Source organism: Vidua macroura, chromosome 1 (assembly GCF_024509145.1).
Source record: "Vidua macroura isolate BioBank_ID:100142 chromosome 1, ASM2450914v1, whole genome shotgun sequence".
NCBI lineage: Eukaryota > Metazoa > Chordata > Aves > Passeriformes > Viduidae > Vidua > Vidua macroura.
Genome location: NC_071571.1, coordinates 140050041 through 140076710, shown reverse-complemented (window position 1 = coordinate 140076710; position 26670 = coordinate 140050041). Strand labels below are relative to the sequence as shown.

At 38.5% G+C, this 26670-nt stretch overlaps 1 protein-coding gene across 4 annotated transcripts; it reads right to left on the bottom strand.

The window, feature by feature from the left end:
• Positions 1-7076: 7076 nt before the first annotated feature.
• On the bottom strand, positions 7077-24379 carry MED30 (mediator complex subunit 30). 4 transcript variants are annotated; one of them, XM_053978931.1, is made up of 5 exons: positions 24349-24379; positions 23663-23868; positions 22673-22831; positions 19536-19646; positions 7077-8439 (listed from the first exon to the last, which is right to left on the bottom strand). In XM_053978931.1, exons 2-5 carry the CDS (start codon positions 23834-23836, stop codon positions 8344-8346), a joined length of 540 nt encoding a protein of 179 aa, XP_053834906.1. In that variant the 5' UTR covers positions 23837-23868; positions 24349-24379; the 3' UTR covers positions 7077-8343. The 4 variants fall into 4 exon arrangements, with proteins under 4 accessions (XP_053834906.1, XP_053834890.1, XP_053834898.1 ...); XM_053978915.1 differs by lacking the exon at positions 24349-24379 and adding an exon at positions 24031-24297; XM_053978923.1 differs by lacking the exon at positions 24349-24379 and adding an exon at positions 24075-24297.
• Between the last annotated feature and the right edge of the window lie 2291 nt (positions 24380-26670).

Genomic DNA, 26670 nt, shown 5'->3' with positions numbered 1-26670 from the left:
GATAATGATGTGCACTGCTGAACACTGGGGAAATGGCATTAACTGATTCTCCCCCCGCTTCCTGTTTAAAAACCAACAATTTAATGATTACTAGGGGTGACTATCCTTGAACACTCCTGAAGGGTAAAAATTAGTCACTCCTCTGGGGACATCTCTGTCGCCTTTCCTTTCCTTTTGGAGACAGAAGGGGTGTAAATTGTGCTTGCAACAGACTGGGAAGGCTGACACTGCTAAAATATAAGACCTTGACAAAAACCCTGGAGATGATGTATCACTAGTCTCCTGGGCAGTTGCACTCCACATTCACATTTGCACACTGCAGATAATTCCTGCCTCTCAAAATCCTGAACCCAAACTTCAAATGCAAATTGTCTTGGAGGTGGAAATGGAAACCTGCATGCACTGAGACAGTTATTCACATATTTAAATAAAAATCTCACAAATAAAAACCAAATCCTTCAGTCCTGGGGGAAGCATTTCTTTGTTGTCTGTTTCTGTCATTAATCCCTCCTGTTTACCTAACCTGCACTTCAGGGACAGATACCCATTGGTTTGCTACATCTCCACCCATACAAATAGAGATCTTTACCTGGCATACCAGTATATGGTTGATCACCAGAGACAGTATGTCAGTGAAAGGCCTTTAAAAAAGCACACCAACCATAATACAAGGGGCTTCTGAAATTTTATATGCATGGGACATGGAAGCGACTGAATTTGGGAATAAATATTTGTGCCTCAGACCTGAACACAGCCAGCACACATGTGTGAGGTGAATGTTGCTGGCCTTATGCTAGAAGTCTGGGCTCTGTCACTGAAACCACTTTTCTTGGTAAGTGCTGTGGCAAAATTTTAATAATACATTCCATTATTTGCTTGAAAACTGTATTTCAGAGTATCAGCAGGCTGAAATTTCCACCTGTTTTCCTTACTCCAGTCTGTGACACACGCTTGCACATGAGAAGGATTTACTGTTTCTCTGCCTAATTTTTTGTTCAATGGGAAAACTAGCTGAATTGTTTGCATCAAGTTCAAAAGCTCTAATATGAAAGCCACATACTTTTTGCTTGAATTAATTCCTACTCCACTCTGGCTTTGTAAAACTAATTTAAATTATAGCTGTCTCTGCAACTTCCTGTTATAATAAATCAAAATAAGTAAATCTAATTGTGTGTGGCTTTACTACCATGAATCTCATTACTTTCCAAATGGTATGGTGGGGCTCATAGTTTCGATAAAATCTACCAAATTATTTTGATGAGAAATTGAGACTGTGGCAATCTTAAATACATATGTAAAAACCCATTTTCTTTTCCGTGAGGAAGAGCAATGCCTATGTTCTATTTCCATCCCTTACTTCTGTCTTCTGTGAGTGCTGGAGGGTATTTTAGATGTATTTGCTCAGACTATTCAAGATCTTTAAACAAAGTTTTTGTCCCTAGAAAATAATTGAAAACTTCAACGTCAAACAAAAACATATGTAATGTGTGTAAATGCTATAAAAGTAACATGTGTTTTACATTATTATCTTATAATGGTACTTCATATCTGAGGCAAAATGTGATCAGATATTTTACACACTTAGTTCAGCCCTCTGTGTTTGTGCTCTCTTGGTGCAGACTGTGATACCAGCTCACGCTGCAAGGCACGCAAGCACTACAGCTGGTTTTGTTACAAGATGGGGAAGGGTGGATAAATAGCAACACAAGTCCCATTAGTGAAAGGCTTCTTAAGTTCTACTGAGTCAACAGACAGTAATCAGGTATCAGCTACTTCACTAAGAAATGCATCAAAACTAGGAGTGGGAGGCTTGGGATGTGAGGTGGGGAAGCAAGGAGTGAGACACAAGGTTCATTTCTTTGTCTGCTCCAATTTCATTCCTCTAATAGAAATTCCATGAGGGCATGTTAACCTGAAGAGGAATTTCAGCAGCAAATCATCACAAAGAAGACAGGAAAGCCTCTTTAATACTTGCAGGTGGCATCCAGTCCAGGTGTTCTCTAATGAGCTCATATCTGACAGTCATCTGATAAACATGCTTTACAACTGTACAGTCTAAAGGTGGAAAAACCAGTCAGGTCAGCTCAGTCCACCTCTTGCTCTGCCCATCCAAGACAAGATTCTTTTTTGCCTTTTCCCAACATTTTGTTTAGCCTTTTTGTGCTGTTTAGTTTTTAAATTTCCAGGTAACCCAAGAGGTATCTTCTAAACTGCAAAGGAAATTAGTATTTCATATCTTGATACTAAGAGGTTTCCATCTTCACTACTGTTTGGTGAAGTAAGTTCTTGTTTACCTTCTTTCACTGTTCTATAGTACAGCCACTCCAAATCACTCTACCTCCCCTTTGCATCTACCCAAGAATTTCTATATTTGAGCCTTGTATTTGCCTTCAGAAGTTATTCTAATGATTATTCATATGGGACCACATCAGTATTCTTCTCTTTTACTGTGTTAGTATCATGCTGACCCCAAGCCTAATTCAGTATTTCATGCAGAATTACAGTATCAGAATCATTGGTTTCAGAGAAAGAGCTCTCATATTGCCTACTATGCAATATTTGGACATGCACCCTAAAATTGCAGTGCCTTTTCTCCTCTCACTGCATCCAAATTTATCTCTTTAATGCAGGTTTAAAATGTGCTTTCCCAAATCCCCTTTCATTGCCTCTATTTTATGGCCAGGGTGTACCCACCCAAGTTTTGATTGTTGCTGTTGTATTTCTTTATATTCTCCCATTAATTTTTGAAAGTCTTCCCACTCCAACAATGTATTTCAGTAACAGACTGCCTTAATGAACTTCCTCTCCCTTCTCCAGGACTGTAAATACCACTAAACTCATTATGTGGATATGAAAACAACTGCATTACTATCCATTGCTACTCAGACAACTTTAAAATCACAAATCTTTCTTTCTATTTAGGCAAATCTGAATTTATTTTTCAAGCAAGATTTCATGATAAGCACACAGAGTCATGGGAGAAAATTTTAGCAGAGACATGTATATAATTCATTCCACTCATCCACTCAATTTCAGCTTCATTCTGGAACACTGCTCTGTAGTTTTGTAGTGGGCACAGTCAGCTTAAGGTGAGAGCCCAAGAAGCCAAGAAGGGCCTAAGCACATCAGGTCTGTTATAGGATTTAGGCAGAAAAATCACAGTTTCTACAACTTCAGCAGTGATTATCAGATACCATCAGCTGCTGGGAAGATGTGCAGAAGCAGAACTCCAAGCACATTGAACATGGAGGCATTCAATGAGCTGCGATGCTCCCAGAGTTAAGGAGACACATGGAAACTTGCCTCTGCTTGTTTACCTCAAACACACTGATGGTCTTTACTGGGTCTAGTCTGGTCAGAAGTGCTGGAAAACACAGATTCTGCTTCTGACTAAATTCAATCAATACAAACACTGTTGCAAATGATTCTTCACAGTGCTATTTGTTGTACAGTGTAGTGTTTTAACAGATGCCAGAATGTGTCCCTTATGCAATATGAGCAAAAAAAAATCCTTAAAATTTACACAGATGTTAGACTTAGCAAAAGTTTTACTATATTGTATTTATTTAGCTCTTACATTCCACTTATCCATTACATTTTGTTAAATAAAAACCGGCATTGGTACATATTTCTGTCACTTTAATTACTATCCTGCAATATATATCAGTCAGCATGTTCTTTTCACACCTATGGAATAACCTTCCAAGTCAGGAAAGCCCCCTTCTCTTTTAAAGATGATGCTCTACCATATCAGACTTCATTACTATTACATAAGGGGAATGAGAAAACTACTCACTTCCTTCCCCAAATATTATTTCTGTACTGATGTATTTGTAAATTCCTTTATAATCCCCCATTTCCTCTTCTAGCATGAAGCAATTGAACTAATCCATCCTCTGTCAACCCCAGCCGACTCATAGTGTCTTTCAGTGCCACTGTACATTTTTTAAAGTTTTTTTTCTAATTCAGGTCTTCAAACATATATCTGGAGCTTACTATTTTCCACAGCAGCAGTCAGCTACCCTTCAGCTGTAGTGTTTTTTGTTTCTGCAGCCATCCTGCGCACCGATGAAATCCTGGTTCCTATGGGACCAAAATCCTCATCCTCCTCCCTCTAAATCCATTCCTTAGTGATTAATTTGAGTAGCACTTGTGCAAAAGTTCCAGCTTCTCCATCAGTAATACTACAATCAGAGTAGGTTTTTCTCTGGGACAACAAGAATAGTCATGGATTTGGCCTTGCTACCTCTATGGAAGACAAGAGGCAAGGTAAGCTCCTTGCATCTTTCCTGAGCAAGGCATAAATCTGCTCTGAACTTTTGTCTTTTTATGTAAGAAAAACCTTGGACTTTGCATACTGCCTAGCAGGCATCTTCTGTGCTGTGACACTGAACCACACATTCAATATCCTTTATTTTGTCTACAAAGGTGTTGGATTAATGTAGTATTTAATATCCTTTATTTTGTCTACAAAATAAAGGATTAATGGAGTATTTTAGAGTGTGTGTTAACTTGGACTATTTCCCACAAATACTCTTCAAAGTATTAAGCATCGCAGCTCTACTCTCCCAAGTCCTATCTGGGCAAAACAAAGCCCCAGGAAATCCAAACCCCTCAAATATTTTTGTATTCCCAAAATATAACGATCATATTTTCTGATATTTGCTTTTGGAAGTATCAGCATGTTTATCCAGCTTCTGCCTTATCAAAAATATAAAAATAGTCACAAAAACATAGAATTATTTAAGATGGAAAATACCTTTATGATCATTGAGTCCAACCATTAGCAAGCAGCTAAACTTATTACCAGTCACATGAAAACGATGCTCCAAGTGAAGAGGGGGCACTTCCAGAGCCAGTCAGAGCTCTGTGTGTTCAGGAAGGACAGCATTGTTGCAGGCAGCAATTCTGGGAGCCACCAGCCTCGTGAGGAAAGTAGGGGAGTGCCAGAAGCATGAAGATAATTTCAATGATATATAATGATATAACAGTCAATGATACATAAACCAAACACTGAAACATCTGTGTTTGTATTGCTTTACTGGTATTTGTAAATACCTCGTCTGGTGCCATTTCATTAAGCAGCAGTTAAAGTTCAGTTAGCATTAATAAAATATTAAATTTCAGCACATGTTGATGCCCAGTAATTCATTCAAGTGCTTCACAGCTGAGGAAACACTTTTCTTAAAATTGTCATCTTCTTGGCCAAATCCTATGCTTATTCATGGATCTGATAGCATTTCAGTTATATTCACTACCCTTACTTTCATTTGTGTAAGTCAAAGTGTATGGTTTTGGTCCAACACCTTGCACAGTCCTGTTGTGACAGTATTTACTGTGATAATTTACAATTCTGTCTATTTCTGCACTTTGCAATTTAGCTACTGCCCATCTATTCTGGTAGTGGTTTGAAGTGTTTCTCCTCTTTCCCAGATGAAAAATTGTAGTACAGACCTTGGCTACTGGTAGCAGCTGCACAGAGAAAGCTGAATATTTAATCACCCAGACATCTACTTGCAATAGCTGCACTCTTACTCACATTTTAGGTTACTCTGTACTGTTTGTGTGTAATAAAAAACTCACCAAACTTTAAACACATTTAGCAAGAAGACCATGCCATATGAGCTGTACAGTGAAGACTAATCTCCATTTTCCATAATTGTTCCAAAAGTAGAACAAAAATATGAAGAACTGAGAATTTTACACTTATAATTAAGATGATGATGCCATTTCAGAATTCACTTCAAATACTTCTTCTAGGCTGCTTGCATGCTTATGCATGCACTAAACAGAAAGCTGCCACTACAGCTTGCAAATAGATAAATGCATTTGCATTTTAAACCAACAACAAAGTAAAATCTCTACTTGCAGTCATCTCTTTTTCAAAAGCTTTGCATACGAAATAGTTATGACTCTCACAGCTGCAGAAAAAACTATTATTTCTGACCAGCAAATCTGCCATAGTGCTGAATCTAAACAGGGAACAAACAATTCTGCTGCAGCCTTTGCCACAGAGGAAGAGATCTACTCTTGCATTTGTGACATGGGAGAAAAGAGAGATATCTTATTTGTGAAGTGTTTTGACATCTACTCACATCTAGATACTGTCATACATACAGACCACTTTCAACATCAGGTAAACTAATCAAAATCAACATTTTCTACCACTTTACTTTCAACTGTAAGACTGGATGTTCATTCATCTGTTAATATTTACAGCCTTTAAAAAAAAAAAAAACAAAAGACTTGTACCTATATTCACAGAAAAGTCACATAATATTAACCAGGTGTGATCGCATCTGTTACCAGTGATTTTTACCTCAAGGAGTAGACAAATGGGTTGAAATTATAAAAAAAAAAAAACAAAAAAAACAGAATTAAAGAGACTCATAGAACAACAAAACACCTGTGAGGGTGATGAGACACTAGAACAGGTTGCCTAGAGAAGCTGCAGATGTCCCACCAATGGCAATGTTCAAGGTGAGGCTGGAAGGGGCCCTGAGCAATCCTGTCTGTGGCAGAGGTGTTGGAACAAGATGGTCTTCAGGGTCCCTTCCAACACAAACCATTCTATGACTCTATGAAAATCAGTGTAACATTTTAAAATCCATGAATCTCAAATCAGTAAGTGTTCAGTATCAAACCATCAGACTACAAAAAAGGTAGCTTTTAAAAGGATACCACTTAACTGGACATTTCAGGAAGTTCTGAACAAGTCTTTCACAGAGAACTACTATGGAGTCTGACTGGGCATGGAATAAGACTTATAAGTGATACATAAGAAGCAAATACTGAAGATGGCTAGTTTTCAACCTGACAAATACTAAGAGTGAAGTGCCCTATGGATTTATACTGAAACTAAAACTGTTTTATGTATCTTTTCATTTGGAGAAAGAGACACACAGTACACTGGCAGCATCTGTAGATAACAAAAATTTTCAACATTATTTTCCGGGCAAATGAAAATTGTGAGGAGTAACAAAGTTAGAACAAAGAAAGATGAAGGTTTATGATTAGCTCAAAATAATGAACTGCTCATATACTCCAAAGTTTGCTACGACTGATAGTCATAGGGACAAGATTAATGAGGTCTTTATTCAGTGCATTCTGGTAAACAAAACCAAAGTATTCCAACCATACATAAATACAGAAATACACAACCAGTCACAGTTGTTCAGAGCCAGCATGGCTTCATGAGGGTCAAGTCCTGCTTGATCAACCTGATTTTCTTCTACAACAGGGTAACCCACCTAGGTGATCTAGGAAAGCCAGCAGAAGTGGTATTTTTGGACTTCAGCAAAGCTTTTGGATACTGTCTCTCACAGAAGCCTTCTGGACAAAATGTCCAGCACACAGCTGAATAACTGAGTTACATGACAGGTAAGCAACTGGCTGATGGGTTGGGCACAAAGCCTTACAGTGAATGGGGCACATCAGACTGGTGACTGTCACTAGTGGGGTTCTGCAGGGCTCCATCCTTGGCCCTTTGCTCTTCAATACAGGACTGGAAGGAATACTAAGTAAGTTTGTGGATGACACTGAATTGGGAGGAGCTGTCAACTCCCTTGGGGTCAGAAAGGCCCTGCAGAGACACCTCCACAAATTAAAGGGTTGGGCAATCTCCAACTGTGTGAAGTTTAACAAGGGCAAGTGAAAGATTCTGCACCTGCGATGGGGCAGCCCCAGCTGTGTGTATAGACTGGGGAATGAGAGGCTGGAGAGCAGCACTGTGGAAAAGGACCTGGGGGTCCTGGTTGATGTCAAGTTGAACATGAGCCAGGAGGGCCAACCCTGTTCTTGGGGGCATTAGGCACAGCATCACCAGCTGGGCAAGGCAGGGGATTGTATTGCTCTGCTCTGCACTGCAGATAATATAAAAAATACTGCAGACAGAATTGCAGTATCTGATTGATGATTTCAGCCCTCTAGTTTTCTGGAGTAACTTTCCTGTCTTGCAAGTTTTCCTCTCTGTAGAGGCATTTGCACTGCAGAAAAAACTGCATATAAACATATGTTTTTATAATTTTTAATTGTATTATAAAGAAAATCCCGAAACACTTAATTTATAAAACCCCCTATCTGCATAGCAATCCAAACTACTACTGTAAATTACTGAGGCTGTACAGCAGAATCACACAGGTAAAACTTATACAATGAATCTTCTATAAAAACAAACCCAACACCATTTACATCACTAGAAAATGACCCAACACTTTAATCTTCGAGACTTTTTAAACATTACTGCAATATAATTGTGGAAAAACATGTTACTTCTTAGAAGGAAGTTAAGTATATCCAAACAGATTTGTATCTTCTTCAGTTACAAAGATTGATTTTCCTTGTTCAGTTCCTCATTGCCAACATGGCATTTATGTCCCAAATAAGATTTCGTAACTGATCCATGATCTGCTTCAGCTGCTGATTCTTCTGTTTCAGTTTCTGTGGGAAGAGTTTATTAGAAGTTTTTTTGTGATCAGTTCAAATAGTGCACTCAAAAATTCAACAAAAGTTACAGTGCTACGAAAAGCTATATAAATCTTTTTCTCAGTTGTCAGTGAGCACTATTAGTGGAAGAATACATCCCCTTTAAAGTACATTCTAAAATTACAAGAAAGCCTCAAAAGTTAAGGACCACTGCAAGAGGGGGAATGCTGTTTCATTACACTGCAGCCTTTTATCAAAACACCTGACACCTTCAAAAGCTGGAGGCTTGTGGGCATCAGTCCTCACTTTGAAAAGTCTAAAAGAGAGCATCCTAAGCTGGAAGAAAAAGTCTGGGGAGCAGGTAAATTTATGTGAATATGTGTTTTATAAATTTGGTTTAGAGAAAAATGAGGCATTAACAGTACAAGTTTGAACAAAGCACAGGGTATAGGTGGAACAAATCAAACTTTTGCAGCCCTTCTGCTATGTAGGTCAACTGTGATGCTTTAAGAGTCCTATCTTGAAAAGGTTTTCCCAAGCATGCTGAATTCTTTAAAATTATATATTCGTTTCTGCAAACTGCAAAAGCATTTGGAGGAACAGGAGAACAGCAAACTAGCTTTAATTTGGTTGCATAGCCAAAACTTAGAAATTATGTCTCTACAGAAGAAAGAGCAGGGCATCAAGACATCACACAATTTCCCTAACCTTTCATGTTTCACAATAATACCCCTATTTATTGTTTAATTTATTCATTTTCCTGGTCCAATCAAAGCTGTTGAGAACTAAGTTAGGTTGTTGTTAACAGTACGCTGTTTGTCCTTCATTTCATTCTGATTTGATAAGATGTCAGCCTTCCAACATTAGAGATCAAACTATTTATTCATTAGGGAAGTCCGGAGTTCCAAGTAAAGTAAAAGCACAGGAAAGACTTGCTTCCATCAAAACAGAACAAAATGTTTCAGGTTTGATGTAACTTTGTTATTTGCACTACACAAAAGGCAATACATTAAAACCATGACTCAAATCAGTAATACAACAGAAGTTACTGGAACAGAGAGAAAACGAAGCAATATCCTGAAAATTAGTCTCCTGAATTTTGATGCAGTCAACACAACAATATTTTTAAATTGCCAGCTGGTCAGCTGGGAAAGAAGCCCACAGAAAAAAATGAAGCCTATTCACTTGAGATCTGTAAAAACAGTCTGCAGTAGTATGGTAATTAGGTTAGATTACATGGGGAACATAGTGAGGGAAATACTCCTAAATACAGACTTTGCGGGACACTGGAAGAGACAACACTCAAATCCAGACTCCCAAGAAGGATACAAAAACATACGCAGGACAGTTCATGTGCACTAACATGGAATTCCTAACCAAGCATTTGACAGGCTAAAAAGTGTTTTAAAGGTAAGTATGTGCATTTATCTAATGCTTTCTTTCTTTTCCATTTGCTGATCCAAGACTTCACAACATACAGCAGAGATTCAGCTCCTAACTAAAGACGAGAGACAGCTAAGAAGCATGTAGTTACCACGGCATTGAAATGACAGAATTGCAAGGGTCTTCCTACCAAAGGTCATAAATGCAAGATCCTGATGCTTGAGAAAGCACAAGAGGGATGAGATAAACGAGCATGTTCATGCCTGGGGCATTTTTTAACATAATTCTGTTTGCCATCCTCAGCATCCAAACCTAGAGAAATCAGTGACTGTTAAATCAAAACTACTAGTTTAATGCAAGCTGTAACTCCCTCATACGGAGGCCATGCCATTTCAAGGTATGTCAAAACCTTCATCAATGGAAAAAGGCTGAACAGTTGATGATGGTAATTAAAGTCACAGACAGAAATAAGAACCATTGACCACTGAGAAGTAGACTGTTTTCTCTCTCCATCCATGTCTAATTGTACTAGTTAAGTACTGTTACTCACATGAACTTTGTGTAAGTTATGCCCGAAAAGACTCATTCTGTCTGTAATACTGTTTTCCTTTCTTGGTAAAGTATTATGACACTGTAAATTGTTTGATCTTAATTTGACGCTGCTAGACAGGGGAACACTCAGACTGGATTTCATCTGTTTTCAAAGCATCTGTAAGGACAAGAAGTATAAATTTGTTTATTTATCTGAAGATAATTTTAGATCCTCATCTTTACTGAAGAGCTAATTTCTTTTCTGGAGCCAGAAAAAACATGTAAGATGAAGCACCATCCCTGGGTTGCTAGGCTGTTAAAAGAATAAAGAGAGGAGAAAAAAATCTACTTCAGAGAGCACAGTCTCCTAATTGAAATGCATACAGTGATCTTTGTTACTGATCTTTGACAGGCAGTGGTCTACACCACAAAGTACTACATAATTAATATGTTCTGCACCACTGGAAGTGCTGGCCTCTGCTTAAGACTTTGCTGAGCCAGTAAGAACATCTCAACTCAAGCCTAACCTTGAAAAGATAGGTGAAATGGCCTTCTTGGGAAATGGGCAAAATCTTTAAGCAGCTTTTGCAGCAGTGACAAATTTTCATTTGAACAGATTGCTTGCAAGTTGTCTCCCACTCTTTCCTCCTTCTGTTGAAATGACTTAGTTGAACTCTAGACTGCTTCTCAGGATTAACAGTTTTATGAAACAAGAAAAAGTACTTCATCCTACATGCATGCTACAGCTTCTGACTTTATCTGTTTTTAGATAGCACTGGGAAAATCTATGAGGCAGTTTATAATGAGTTTAAGAGACTTAAATTCAAGTTACATCTGTCAGGCCTGTTTCTGTTAGTTCCTCTTTGTCAGAAAAGTGATCTGACTGAAAACCTACCCTAGGGGGTCTTCTTTGGTGATATTAATTTTCAATGGGGTCCATTTTGACTGATCTTGCAAGTATTATAGCCATTGTGATGGGGCTGGCAAGGACTGCACCTTCCAGTAACCAATGAGACTTTAGCTAGCTTAGGTCAGGTAGGTCATTTATGAAAACATTTACTGAAGCACAAAACCCACATAAATGAAACAAAGTGGGAGAACCATAACATACATCCAGAAAATAGTTGTCTTTCAAGGAAGAAAAGCTGCTATAAAGAACATGCCATGTTTCATACAGATTTGGGTTCAGTAGGACACAGAAATTGCAACTTTGATTGAAATAAATTTTTTTACCAGAAGTCTTTTTTTTTCTCTTGCATTTCATTAGAAATCAGTGCTGTCCAGACCAATTCACAACTTATGACCAGAGATGTATCAGAACCTTCCTTTGCACAATGTTCTTGTCTCTCTCCTCATTTTAAGCTCATGTATCCTTCAAATTTTAAAACTAAAACATCACTGTGAGTTATTATGCTGCACTCAACCCATTTGTTAGAAATCCCTTATTCAGGCAAAGAAAATAATGTAAACACTATGGAAGAGTAAGATCATATTCCAAGTGGTGCTTCTAAAAAACATCAACAATACTCATCTAAGTTGTACAGGCTCTTCTTCTGCTTAAGGAAAAAAACAAGCAAAGATCTGTTTCCATCTTGAAAATCTTGTATTAAAGACCATTCTCCTGAGTGCTGTGCCATCTATGGTTTTTACCTGCTCTATTCAAGATCTACAACAGTACAGACCAGAAGGACATCTCAATGTCTCAGTGTAACATTAAAATATTAATAACCACAGTACCTTTACTTGCATAAATCTTAGCAAAATTTTAAAAAATTACATTTACTTTGTTGATTAAGAGTCTACTACAGAGAACTTGGATCACATTCTTTCCCAGGAGTATAGGATCATGGAACAGTTTGGATTGGAAGGGACCTTTAAAGATCATCTAATCCAACTCTGCAATGAGCAGGGACATCTTCAACTAAATCAGGTTGCTCAGAGCTCCATCCAACCTGACTGTGAATGTTCCCAGGGATGGGGCATCTACCACCTCTCAGGACAAGTGCTTTACCACCCTCACCCTAAAAAATGTCTCCCTTATAGTTCATCAAAATTTGCCTTCTTTTAGTTTAAAGCCATTAACCCTTGTCCTATCACATCAGGCCCTGCTAAAAAGTTTGTTCTCATCTTTCTTATAAGCCCCCTTCAGGTACTGAAAGACTTCTTTAAGATCTCCCTGGTGTCTTCTCTCCTTCAGACTGAACAGCCTCAACCAACTCTCTGCCTTTCCTCATAGAAGAAGTGTTCCATCCCTCTGATAATTTTTGTAGCTCTCCTCTGAGCCCACTCCAACAGGTCCATGTCTTTCCTGCGCTGAGGAGCCCAGAGCTGGACACAATACTCATGTTACTCCCTCTGACCACTCAACTCCTGTAGGAAGTGATTCTTGAAAGCCTTATAAAGGTGACAGTGGCCTCCATGTTTCCAGGTAAGCCAAGCCCAAGAAATTCCTACAGAAACACAATGTTTGTAATAGGAATGTGACATTTATACTGTTCTTATTTAAAATGAATCCTTCATAATGAAATCTCTGAAGTATGAAGGTGGAAAAATCTGCTTTTTTCCTTTGGTAGTTAAGAGACTATCACAATGTTATATGTATATAGCATATATTATATGCACATAGATGGAAAAAAATATGATGGAAAAAGTGCCCTCAACACTTTGCTCAAACTCTCTTAAAGCTGCCAAGTAGTGTCTTAACTTATGGCTCCTCAACTGATACCAAGGCTCATTTTCCATCATAATAAATGCATATATCAATCTACTTATAGTGTTTTTCCAAAGGGACAAAAAAAATATTCATCACTAATGCAGTAACTGCTGTGCAATTAAACATTAACACACTCACTGTCCAGTATCTACAGCTTTTCCTGATGTCATTACAGGCATAACTGTTCTACACTTAGCAGAAATGTGAGACTGAGTTTTCTGCCTTGCACCTCACCTGACAGCTGAAAGGAAAATGCTCCTTCTGCATGTGTAATTGTGTGTTCCTGAAACAAACAGAAACATCACTGACAGCCTGTGCTTTGCTACAAGCGCAATACTTCTCACCTATTGACCCAGATAGGATTGTATTTATCCACTGATCTGCTGTTCTGAGAGGAATAAGCACCTTCATTGAAATAGATGGATGTTTGCTTCATACCAATTATTTATCATTTGGCAATGAGGTCTGAGGTCTTATTTACTGAGTATCATCTAAACTCTGTAGCTTGTAATGGAATTATTCATTCCTCAAGGTGGTTCTCTACCACACTTCTCAGTGTTATATCCCCAGTCTTTATATGAAAATCCTACACATCTATGATCGTCAGTTACAGATGGCAAACTCAGTCACATGAACACTACAGATAAAACTCCAGTACTGCCAACTTTATCCAAAGATATTTAAGATTCATGTTCATCTCTAAACTTTATATTTTAACAGCTTCCCACATATTCAAAGCTACCACGAGCCATAAGGGGAAGAATCAACAATCACCACAGATAATTTGTGGCAGAGAAAAAAAAATTCACCTCCCAAGAGCTGCCTTAGTTAGTTACTCACTACACACAATAAATCCTTCCTTCTCATTCCCAAATTCCCTGTTTACTCAATAGTTTAATGCCAGTTACGCAATACACAAACCAGGATTTTTATAATCTTATTTACTACCATACCGATCCGATCTAAATAGTACCTAGTCTGCCACAAAAGCAGAAAAGCCCTAAGAACTCTTCCAGAACAGAAAGTGGGAAGGAGGGAAGAGGAACCAAAGGCGATAATGCAATACAGGTTGTATAATATACATCTATATGAGAACAAAAGGGGACAAGTGGGATTTTACAGGCAGCTTTATGCTCACTGTTTCCTAACTTTTTTCAACTTTGTAAGCATGATATGGTTTTGATATGGATGCAATGTGAAAAATTTTGTGTGCAACATTTTATACAAAACTGAAAAGGAAATAATTCATTATCTGGAATAAAAATACATCTGAATGTTGAGAAAGTTGGTTTTTGACAAGACCACCTTACTTCATTTTCTACTGGAGAGGCGGGATATGCTCCTGATGAAAAAGGAAACATTTCAACTCATTTGCAAGAAAGACAAGGAGGGGGATCCAGAAAACTACACGCTACTCAGCCTAACTCTTGGCTCCAGAAAGACTGTGCAGCAAATCCTTCAGAAAGTCCTATCCAGACACATAATGATAAGGTGACTGGGAACAGTCATACTGGATTTCCTACAGATGCCTTGTGCCTGACCAACATGACAGCTTTCTTATCGAGAAATGACTGGCTGTGTGGCAAGGGGAGAGCAGGAGATTTTCTTCACTTTCCTAAGGTAAAATCATTCATTAGTCAGGCTTTTGACACAGCCTCTCATTGCCTTTGAGCAAATTGGAGAGATGTGGTTTGGCTAGGTAAATTACCAGGTTGATGGAAAACTGGCTGGACTATGGGATTCTAAAAGCTGGGATCATCAGTATTAAGATCAAGTGCTAGCTGGTCACTCTTCAAGTTTCTCAGGTTTGATACTAAGGTGGATATTCTTAATATCCTCATTAATGACTAATCTGCACTTAATGACCATATCAAAGCTATCAAATTGGTGGAGAATGCCAAACTGGGGAAGAGTGAAAAATATACTCAGTGGTGGGATATCAGATTAAGAGGGACCTCAGCAAGTAGGAAAGGCAAGCCAACACCTACCTCAGAAACTTCAATTAAAGCAACATCCTACATCTGCACACAGTATAAACTCATACAACAGCACAGGCATATGGCTGACTGAATAGAAATGAAATTTGCAGAAAAGGATCTGAGGTCCTTTTAGATACTCTCTAACAAATTTAACATGAGTCATCAGCAGATCTTTTTTTGCAACAAGGAAGACAAACTGCACTCTGCCCTGTATTAGCTAGAGTGTACCTCTCAGGTCAGGTGAGTACCTCTCATACTCTGGCTCTGGAGAATGACTGTCCAATTTGGGGATCAATACAAGGCTCTGTCATACTGGATAATGCCTAGTGGATGGCCACCACAATGATTAAAGGTGTGTTTGTTCAATCTCAAGCAGAGAAGACCAGAGGACAGGATCACAGTGCTGTCTTCAGCCACATAGTGAAGCTCAGAAAAGACAAAACTGGACTCTTCTTGAGTATACACAGCAAAAGAATGAGGGGCAGTGAATATACAAGTTATGACAAAGAAAATTCCAATGTAAAATTAGGAAAAAATTCACAGTAAAAGTCAACCATTAAGAAGGGCCCACAAAAGACAGATTTTCAATCCTTATAGGTATTTGAAATGCTGGAGCATGGACATGAGTTGAAGCAGCTGGATTTAACTTTGCTGATTGGACTGTCTTGGGCTGGGGGCTGAACCAGATAATCTCCAGACCTCCTACTGAGCCTAAATTCCTCTGATTCTACCATTGAAGAGAGTCAGTTTGGGTACTCAAAAATCATGGAATTGTCCCTAGTGCAGATTAATCTGCCCAGAAGGTGTCCAAGTAAAGAATTCTTCCCCTCTTGCCAAAGTGTTCCTTTGTGTGCACTCATATTTTGGGCAAAAAAGGACTCTACAAATATAAAACCAATTACAATACATGCAAATAGTGTGAAAGGCAGTTTAAAAGGAATTTAGGTAAACTGACTTGCATCAGCTGCAAGGCACAGTGTTTGTGCTATCAAAAAAATCCCAGCGCTAAACTTGTTACTTAAGCTTAACTTAAAAGTCTGTCATGTAGATTGTCTTTTCCTCTCTTAGCAAGATCAGTGTTAAACACTTAACAAACACTAGTTAAGAACATAAAATAAGATTATTTTCTAAAGGGCTACCTGGAATGTCCAAATGCTATTTTGCTTTATTTTCACCCAAATGTACTTACACTACTAAATATGTGATGGTTTTCCTATGTGCTTCATTGAAACCAGACCTACAGCATCAATGAAACCTAAGCTGTACTTGCACAATTTCTAAAAGTGAGCAGTAAAGAAAACCATTGACAGGGCAGCAAAACAGATTAAATAATTCTCAATTTTTGATTTGGTATTTCTGTTTCAAGACCTGCCAAATGTACTACAAGACCACAGACTGAGGGTGAGCCTACCTTGAAAATAATATTGATGATTCTATACTTAAAAGGTAAAAAACGTAATAGACAGAACATTGAACACTTGAAAAACATGAACTGAAGAGAGGAAATCTTGGTAACATCTTCCACTTGCTGCAAATAGATTAATTTCAATGAAAACTGGATCAAGACATGTACTAAAAGATCTATTCAAGTGCTAAACTGATTCTGGAACAGTAATTTATCCCAAAAAATTCAACCACCTCAACAATTTACAAGCCCAGAAAGCATATACAGATAAAAAAGAATAAGCTACATTTTTGGAAACTGCAGGAGAGAATTGTTTAAGACAAGAGATAGAGGTAGCCAGTGCTCAAGAAATGGTTTGTTTTGTAATAATGGCAGAAGCTTCTTATTGTGGGCAAAACTCCCTTGTGCTATAAAGCTTAATAGGTTTTATTTAAACCTACAGTTGCTAATTATTACTGAATTGCTAGGACAGAAATTTATTGCCTTGTAAACAAATCTATATTTTAAATTAACAGACAGGTACTTGCATAGCCAAGGTCAGCACATTAAACTTTCTGACCTAAAAGGTAGCTCTAATACAGCAGAATAACTATGTAAGACCAAAAGGTGTCACAATAGACCAACATAAAAAGCTCCTGCAGTTTTTAGGAACTCTGTTACATCAGCAGGTTCTCCTGCCCCATGAATGAGATGGTGAGCATAGGAAGTACCTGATGGTCCCTTCCTCCTCCTGAGGATGCTCCCTTCCCAGACACCTGCAGTAGCAAAGGAAAGCTGCTATTTTTCAAGTCAGTGGTTCATGGAACGAGGACATTTTGATGTGAGAATATATGAGCCACAAAGTTTATGAGAGCTACTACTAGTTTTGGCAGTGCTCCACACAGTGGGGCAGTTAGTGTCTTTGATATACATCCCGAGCCACTAAAGAAATCAGACTGGCTGGGACATCATGGCAAGAAGGGCAAAATTAAGAGACCCATGGCAGGTGTAAGAACCAATTCAAATATCACAATAGTGTCAAAGTCTTGGGTTATTACAACAGTGATTTTTTAGTACCAATAACATGTAAGACTGAAAAAAATAACGCCTATCACAGCAGAAAGGATTAGGTGAGAACAGTACAAGGAGCTGAAGGAAAAAAAGATTTGGTCAAGAATATAAAAAGCTTCTTTAACTACCATGTTGGTTTGCCTGTCACAGTATTTTTGTCAACAATTTATATTACTGAAATTTTCCTAAAATTAATTCATCAAATTGAGTTGGACGTGGACATTACAGACTAGAGAGGACTGAAGAGCTGTCAGGTGTGCCAGCTAAGAACCAGAGCAAGCCCTCCTTGCAGCCAGCAGCCAATGTTATAAATTAGACCAATTATCTGATTCTAGTGCTTTTACTTTGCAAAAAATAAAAGAAGAATTTATATATTTCTAGTCATAAAAGCATTACCTAGTCTGTAATGTATTAAAATTTGAACTTTGAAAATGGTTGTAAATGTGCTTATACAACTAGAGGGAGACAAAAGAAAAAATCAGTGAACTTTCAAAAAACAAGAAGCTTAACTTTCTTTTGCTGCAGTTACTAAGTATTTGTCCACAAGAACAGTAGAGAAAGTTCAACTATCTTGTGAAGATTTACTGTGGAAAATCTGGAAATTAGGTCTAGGCATTTAAGTATAAATACAGGATTTCACCCTATATTTATGTGAAAATTTCAATGCATTCTTAATTACCAGTTTGCTACCAATGGTCCTGTGACACCATCAACCTTTTTAAGGTTCAGAACACTTCATAAAAATTTATGAAATTATTTTCACAAGATCACACCAAGGAGGTTTAAAATCACATTAGCATCCAAGTACAACAACAAGGGCAAAACCATGTCACAGAACTATTAAAACCACAGCAAATATGGACAGTTAAGCTTATTAATACCTAAAGATTGCAAATAAATGTGCATTAATTCACAGTACAACACTACATACAATATAAAATATTCAACCCTGCTACATCAGCAGTGAAGAGAAAGATTACAACAAGAGAGCTGACAACTGCATTTCTCTAAATTCACAAAGTCCTCATTTTCTCCTGCATAATACACATGCACTTTTCTAAATAAATGGGTTATGAAAAAGTCAATATATGTATGATTGGGGAAGACAAATTAAAACACTGGAAATATTTTAAAAGCCAAAATTTCATCAATTATTCCTCCCATAAATAAACATTTTATCTATTTATTTATTTTGTTCAGTTATTTTTGTAGATTATAACTCCTTTTTACTGAGCATTTGCAGACATTACAGCTATAGAAATATTTATTTAATCCTATATTTGTACTTTACAGATTGAAGAAACAATGCTCAAAATTGTGGTCTGGTAAAACTATGTATTTTTAATCTCTGTATTACATTAGCTTTTACTACAGCATAATTTTTTTTAGATTTGAATCCCTCTTCAGTAATTGTACCCAGCTGCACAATGCCACTCAAACTGAAAATTTAACATTTTAACTCATTTAACATTTATAATTCATAGTACATTTTTTTTCTGAACGTGCCAAGATTCAATAAATGTTCCTCTTTACAAAAGGAACAGTCTTCCTCAAACTGTCAAAATCCAGAAGGTAGACCTGAAAATTCTTTACCAATTCACATAATTGTAATAATATTTACACATCTGGTGTAAATATTATCTATTTATTATTTATTCTGGTGTAAACATTTTTACACCTAAGGTAAGTTTTGAAGATAAATCAGTTCAACGGGCACCTTAGTTCAGTTTGTACTGTCAGTATCTAGTGGGTTACACATAAACATAACACACTGCATTCATAAGAATATATGTCTGTTTTAAAAGAGACACAAGTTAGAATTGTTAGGAAACCCAATTGTTAGGAAACTCTACTGTCAGAGGTACAGCTAAAAACTAGTTGTTTAACTAAAAAGTCAATACTGAAATATTTATTAAAAAAAAGTATTTATCTCCAGTTTTGATAGCAGTCATCACACATTCCATATTTAGTACAGCAATCTAGAAATTTAGGCTTCGTAACGTGAAAATGACATTTCTCAGTTTATGCAAATTAATTTCAACTTTGTTACCTTATTTACTTCCATGATTTCCCTTCTCTCTTCACTAGCAAAACGAAGCTGACTTGCAGCACCACGATCATCATGCTTGGAGCCATCTTCTTCAACATATGGAATAAGTTGCTGTGAAGACAAGACACATCAGCTTTAGAGAGAAAAAAAAAAGAAAAAAGAAAAAAAAAAGAAAAAAGAAAAAAAAAGGAAAAAAAGAAAAGAAAAAAAAGAAAAAATCAAATCCAGGAAATACATACAGTACTACCATTTTCTCCACAGGTTCTAACTGCCCAGGAGAAAGCAAAGACAAGCCTACTTGCCACCTCAAACCTAAAGGCCTGGCAATGATCTCAGTTGCTTCTCCAGGAAAACAATGTGTTTTGAAAAGACACAATCTCACACATTACCAAGCCTAGACCAAAGAAATTTTGTAGCTGAAGGCAGAAGCCAGTCTTTCCATTTTAAGAGGTTTGACATAGATAATCCTTGTAGTTTCAAATTCTACAGACTGGGATTTTAAAATTTATTATTCCACACTAAGAAATAAAACTACAAACATAAAGTTATCATTATGCTAAGTCATTTTAGTGATATACTGGACATAAATATAACTGGCTTTACATAGCTACTTGGCTAATACTCTAGTTATGTCTTCCTATTCTAATGAGCCTCTGTTTAGCTACTCTTAAGACCGGGCCCAAAGTTACCTAAAATTAGTTTTTCTGTAAGTATTTCTCACTGTGATCTCCTCAGACACACAGAATCATAGTTTGGTTTAGGCTGGAGAAGACCATAGTGCACTGTCTTTTCTGTAAGCTTCAACAAAGCCAAAATTCCTTGATGTAGAATTTCTAAATAGATACTATTATGTTTCCTTCCTAAAAAAATAAATCAAAAAGAAATACACTAGATACAAAACAAATACTTGCTTCTGTGTCAGAACTCTCCCAAGCTACTAACAATTTCTTAAAAATAATACATCCACAAAGTCCATAGTCTGACACTGACTTTTCTGTCCTGAAATATGCAAAATTACATCCGTGTTCACAAACACACTACAGACAAATGGAAGACTAATACTGATAAAAGTGAGCAAGGAGGCATTAGTTTAAAAGCCTGGGAGCAAGTTGCCCATCAAGTGCGTATTAACTTCTTACTTAGGTTGGGGTGCAATATTACAAAGTGTTCAGTGCCTCCAGCACTCTGACGGAAAACTTATTTTGATTTAACACACTAAAAATGTAATTTCCTTCTATACAAAATTTTTTGCAGCCATTCTTATAAAGCTTAGCAAAATGGACAAAAGCTACCACACTTAACTCTGCCATGAAAAAGTTGCAAACGTTAACAATGTTATTTCATTTGCAGACTATAAAGAAGTAGTAGGGCTGCTATTTGCCCTTGGAAAAAAATCTCTCTGATGGAAAAATAAAGTAGCACTCAAAGTAGAACATTTCTTTAAAACTTCCTTATCTTCCAGAAAGGTGATAGATAAAAAAAAAAACAAAACAAAAACGAAACCTACCAAGAAAAGCTGAACTATACCTAATACACAAAAAAAAAAAAAGCAGGAAATTTAATCTTTGTAGGCAGATCTCCTTCACAATTATCTCATGCTTTCCTATGATGGTTAACAGAAAGTTAGTAATACTTATTACAGATTACCAAAATTATGAAAATATTTATATCAATAAAAATTGAATAAGCAATACTAGTAGGTATGGACTTCTCTTGATTGTGCAAAGAAAAAAAAAAGCTTTGTTGCTATTCTGTAAAGACACGGTTACAATATCAGCCACTAAATAATACAATTGAGACTATTACTGAACTACTGGAAGAAGAATTTAAGAAAACTGATCCAAGAGGAATGGTGTGCCACTGTCATTCACTCTAACCAATAAAAACATGCGGAGGCAGGCATATACTAAGTTCAGAGAAGAAAAGACTAAGAAGATTCAAAAAAAAATACCCCAACTATCAATAAAAAATTCTGCTGTGACTAAGTTATCAGTGAAACCTTGCATTAAAAAAGCCTGCAGTGACTACTTATTTTCTCTATGGAGATTCTTTTCCATCCTGATAATGGGAAAAAAATGTGAAAAGTTATAGAAAAAAACCAACCGAACGCCACATCATTCCACTGTTATGGGAAAATAGGACACATGAAAAGCTTTTAAAGAGGACACAAGTATTTGGTTATTGCACACAAGTTCAACACACCGTGAAAACAGGTTTTATTTTCTTAAATGGGAAAATGAACTTATTCCCCTGCTTGCTGTCAGGTTTCCAGATACATTTTTATTAAACCCTTGTCAAAAGTCAGCAACTGAAAACAGTAGTCTAGAACAGACTGTACAGAATGGACTTCTTCCTTTCTTTACTCCTATTCAGTTAAGAGAGTCACACTTCAAATATAATGCCTGTATGATTAACATTCAATGGACAATCAAAAGTCCATTAATAAAGTTGCCTCAGAATCCGGAGGTCAGTAATTAAAGAATGTCAAAGTTCTGGTTAATATAGAGCAGGATCAACTCAAATTGTAACAAAATTGTAACAAAACTCAGGGTTTACAAGTATTACTAGAAATTAGAAACAACTTATGAGGAAGATGACATTTAAGATTTTATGAATAACAGCAGTATTATTAAGAAAAACTTTGGCCTCCCTGGAAGTTTTATGTCGGAACTTTTCTATCACCACTGCACATTTAGGTTTGGTTCATACTGGCCAGCAGGGTAGGAATAGCTGAGTGACTGAGTGAGGCAACTATGGAGGCACAGACTATTGGCCAGAGAAACTAAATAATACTTATTACTCAGGAGCCAGGTAGACAGGTGAGAGCTTGAAGCAGGCTTTTTCCCACTTTTTCCCACTTCTTGTAAAAAATTTGCCCTGATCACCGAATCACAGGATCAATTAGGCTGGAAAAGACCTCTGAGACCAAGTCCAACTTATGATAGACCACCATATCAACTAGACACTAAGTTTCACAGTCTTTCAACAAACTAATTAATAAACAGAATTCAGTCCACTGAATAATTCCAGTATCATTAAAACCTGTTATGAGTCTCCTGCAACTGAGGAAGATGGATGATTTGCTATCCAGAGTGGTTATTCTGATTTACAATTTATACAAAAATAAAGATACTTACTTCTATGGGAACAGGATCAAGCCCAGCACAGTTTTCATTGCATTTGTCATAGACTAATCTCAGTTTTCTGAAGAGTATTGATAGCTGACGGAGATGTTCCTGCAGCTTTGCCAGTCTGTCTTGGTATGTTGCAGTATGATAAGTAACACCATTTGGTAACTTAGAGAACCAAAACATGAAAAATATTAAAGTTTCTGTCACATGAAATAAAGAAAGATATCAGACAGGTTTCTCTGTATTTTAAAATAAGACAATCACACTTTTCTTACAGTAATCACTGAAATTTTAATTTTCTTTACTAGCAAAATTACATATTTTATGTGCTCAATCACTGCAGTCAAATACCCTCATGTATTCTACACTTTGGTCATTGTCAATCCCTCTGACTTTTCAGTGAGTGTCTTCACAATGCCTAAATATGACACCGTTGTGATTGGGGTTGAGATTTTGTGTCTCAACCCCAGGCCACTCAATTCAGTGACACAAGAGTAATGAAAATACAGGAGTGGGAATTTATTTATCTTGTACTCTCCACAGAGAAAACACAACAGAAGTTTGTATGTTTTCTCAGTATAGACACAAATAAGGATTATGTTGTTTTTCCTAACAAAAAAAAGTTGTAGGTGGAAAATATTACAGAAAAAGATCAATGAAAATTCCTCTAAATTTACTCCCCATATGTTAACATAAACAGAGAAACATAACCGACATATGAACAGACACCACTGTACATAAAAAAACACAGTTACTAAGCGTATTGAGAGTTTTTTTATTGGGAGGGCAATGACAATTCAGCATTTCTGAATTTCACTTAATGTACAGGACTAAGCAAATATATTAAGAGTAGTACTCACTTCTTCAACCAGTCCTCCTTTTCAGAGCAGTTTGATCGAGTTTTCTGAACATCCTAAGGCGTCTCCTGAGCCTATATATACTGGCAGTCGGTGATAAAAACATGGCAAGTTGAGTGTATAAATAGTTGTTTCTCACCTGCATGTTCCTCAGTAGCTGGAAGATTTCCATGGTTCGAAAGACAATGTCCTGCACGGTCTCCTGGCCGATGCGGCAGAGGGAAGCCGTGTTCACCTCCCTGGCAGCCTGAGCCTGCGTCCCGGAGAAAGCGCCCGGCGGCATCCCTGCCCCGGCCAGAGGGGGGGTCGACATCTCCTGGCCTTGACCCGTCACACTACGGCAAGCTGCATAAAGAAGTGATGATGGAACTATCAAATACTTGTTTGACTCTATCCTAGCAAACTTCTGCAGGGTGGCTATCCCACTCCTTTTCCCCGTACGCGGCTCTGTCCAACAGATGAGGCCGGCTCAGGGCAGCACCCCTTGGAGACCGCTCCCTGACCCACCGAAGCTTTGCCGGGCGGTGGAACTGGGGATGCCCCTCACGCACCTCCCTCCCGTCAGAGCGGTCATTGGGCGCGCCCCTGCCCCGATCCGTCCCAAGGGGAACACGACAGAGGTTTTGCCCAGCTCCAGCAGGCAGAACCGCAGCCCTGGGCTCCGGGACCTGTGCCTGCACGACCACTCCTCCCTCCGCTGACGCTCCGGCTCCCGGGGCGAAGCGGTGCCCCGGCACGCAGCGTTCCCCGACCGGCGCTCCTGCCCGGGCCCGGCTCCGCTCCGCGCTGCAGCCGCCCCGGCCCCGCCGGCCCCGCCGCACTCACCCCGTGCCCCGGATCTGCAGGCGGAAGCGCTTCCCGGCGCCCGGCGCCGTCACAGCCGGCGGGCGGCAGCGGCAGGCGGGGCCGGGGCTCTGTCGCGCCGATTTGGGGCCGCCCTGTACCGCTGGTCTCCGTCGAATATCTCGCTCGGAGCCGGGGCGTTTTCCTGGCTTGCTGAACCCAGTGCGGGTTTGCGGGCAGGTCAGCCAGCATGCGGGCTCTTGAGTTTGAAAAGTTTGTTCAGAATCCCCAGGCATATTCACACATTCCCACCACCCCTCTGATTCATAGAATCATTGAACAGTTTGGGTTGGAAGTGACCTTAAAGAACATCTAATTCCAACCACCCTGCCAAGGGCAGGGGGGCCCTCCACTAGACCGGGTTGCTCAGAGCTCCATCCATCCTGGCCTTGAACACTGGCAGGAACGGGGCAGCCCCGACTTCTCCGGGCAACCTGTTCAGTGTACCACCATCCTCACAGTTAAAGATTTCTTCCTAACACCTAAACCTACTATTTTTTTCAATCTGACGCCATTCACCCTTGATGTTGTGATGCACTCAATAGTTATTTAGTTGTTGTTTTGCACTGGGTGATTGGGAATTTGCACTGAGTAGGTTTTATATTGCACTATGTCACATTGGTCTATTGCACACACCTTTCCCTTCCCCTCCCCAAGCCTCAGGTGTGATGGGCTCTTCCTGACCTGCTCTCCCCTCCCCTTCTTCTCTCACTCTCTCGGACGCCATCAAACACCTCGGCCTCTATTGCCCTCTCAGGTGTTGCCTGGATCTGAAGTGGCTCCTGTCAATAAACAGGATTTAGTCCCGATGAGAAGAGTGCCTTTCGTCTTTTACTTGTGTCCATGTAGGATTCCCACCCCGTGATCAACTCCGAGGATCGCACCTCGCCAGTCGCCCGGACGGCCCCGCAGCGCCCACCGGGTGTGGATGGCGGTGGATGAAGGGAATTCCTACATCTTATCGCTAAAGTTAAGGATGAAGAGTCCCTCTCCACCTTCCTTGTAGGCCCCTCCACATAGGCTGCTATGAGGTCTCGTCTCCTCCAGGCTGAGCAGCCCCTACTGTCTCAGCCTGTCTTTGTAGGTGAGATGCTCTAGTCCTAGTCACACAGATAAATGGCTGAGTATCTGATATGTGGGATAAGTATGTGTTGTCAGTATGCACTTTAAAACCTATGCTAATTTTATAGCTTTATGGGTGTACTGCTATTCCTTCCTGCATAGATATATTATTGCTAATACAGAAAAGCTTTAACGTTTGGCCTTCCTGTGTCATAGTATTTGCATGGATATAAAACAGCCCTGAGTGCTTGCACCACACTAGTACAATTGAGGCATTTTTGAAGTACAGACAAGGCCTCCTATGTGAGGGAGAGGGAACATCTTCAAAAAGAAGCCAGGCAGGTTCTGTGAGGCCTGACAGGAATGAGCTGTTTCTAGAATAGCTAATGCTGTCTGCCTAACAAAAAAAAAAAAAAAAAAAAACCTTCATATGCAAAAAATCAGTAAGTACCAAAGTTTCTCAATCTTTTCCAATTGACATAATATCTAGGACTCTGTATTTGAGTGATTGTGTCAGTAAGTATCTAAATATGCAGAAGAGAATATTTATATACTTGCAACTTCTAATGAATTCTTAGTACAGTAAAGATAGTTGTGCTGTATTAAAACTGATCTTACAAATGATCTTTTGTGTGAAATGTCTTACATTTGTAATGCTGTAAAAATAAATCAGAAGTTTAATGCGTGCTATACAGCCTTTGTTAAAGAAAGAAGAAAGCAGTCAATGAACATTCAGGAACAGAACCATATGAACTTGCTGTCTGAGGCAAAACATTCATAAAACATTTTTTACCTCAGAAACAGACTACTGAGGGGAAAGAGCACTCCCTTTCCTAAACTGGGGATTTTTGCTGCCTGGCTAAGTTCTCCCTAGCACTCTGCCCACTCTGCACTCTCAAGGTGCAATATAAATAACTATATTTTAGCAAAGATCTTAGCATAAAGGATACAAAAATGGTTTCTTAAGCAGAGAGGGAAAATGGTTTATAGAAATAATATAGAAATAAGAGGAGGGTATTTTCAGAAAGCAAAAGAACATCCCATGGTGTCTAGCTAGACAGTGCTTGGGAAGAGCAGCCTCTGGAGAACTTCAAAGGGCTTGTTTGAAGGTTTGCTTCTCATTTCACTGTACACTAAGAAAATGATACAAGAACTGTTCAAGTGTTGAGCACAAAGGATATTGTTTTCATCTTCTGATTGCATGCCCAAGAGCTCTGTTCACAGTGCTTAACTTGCTGCCTC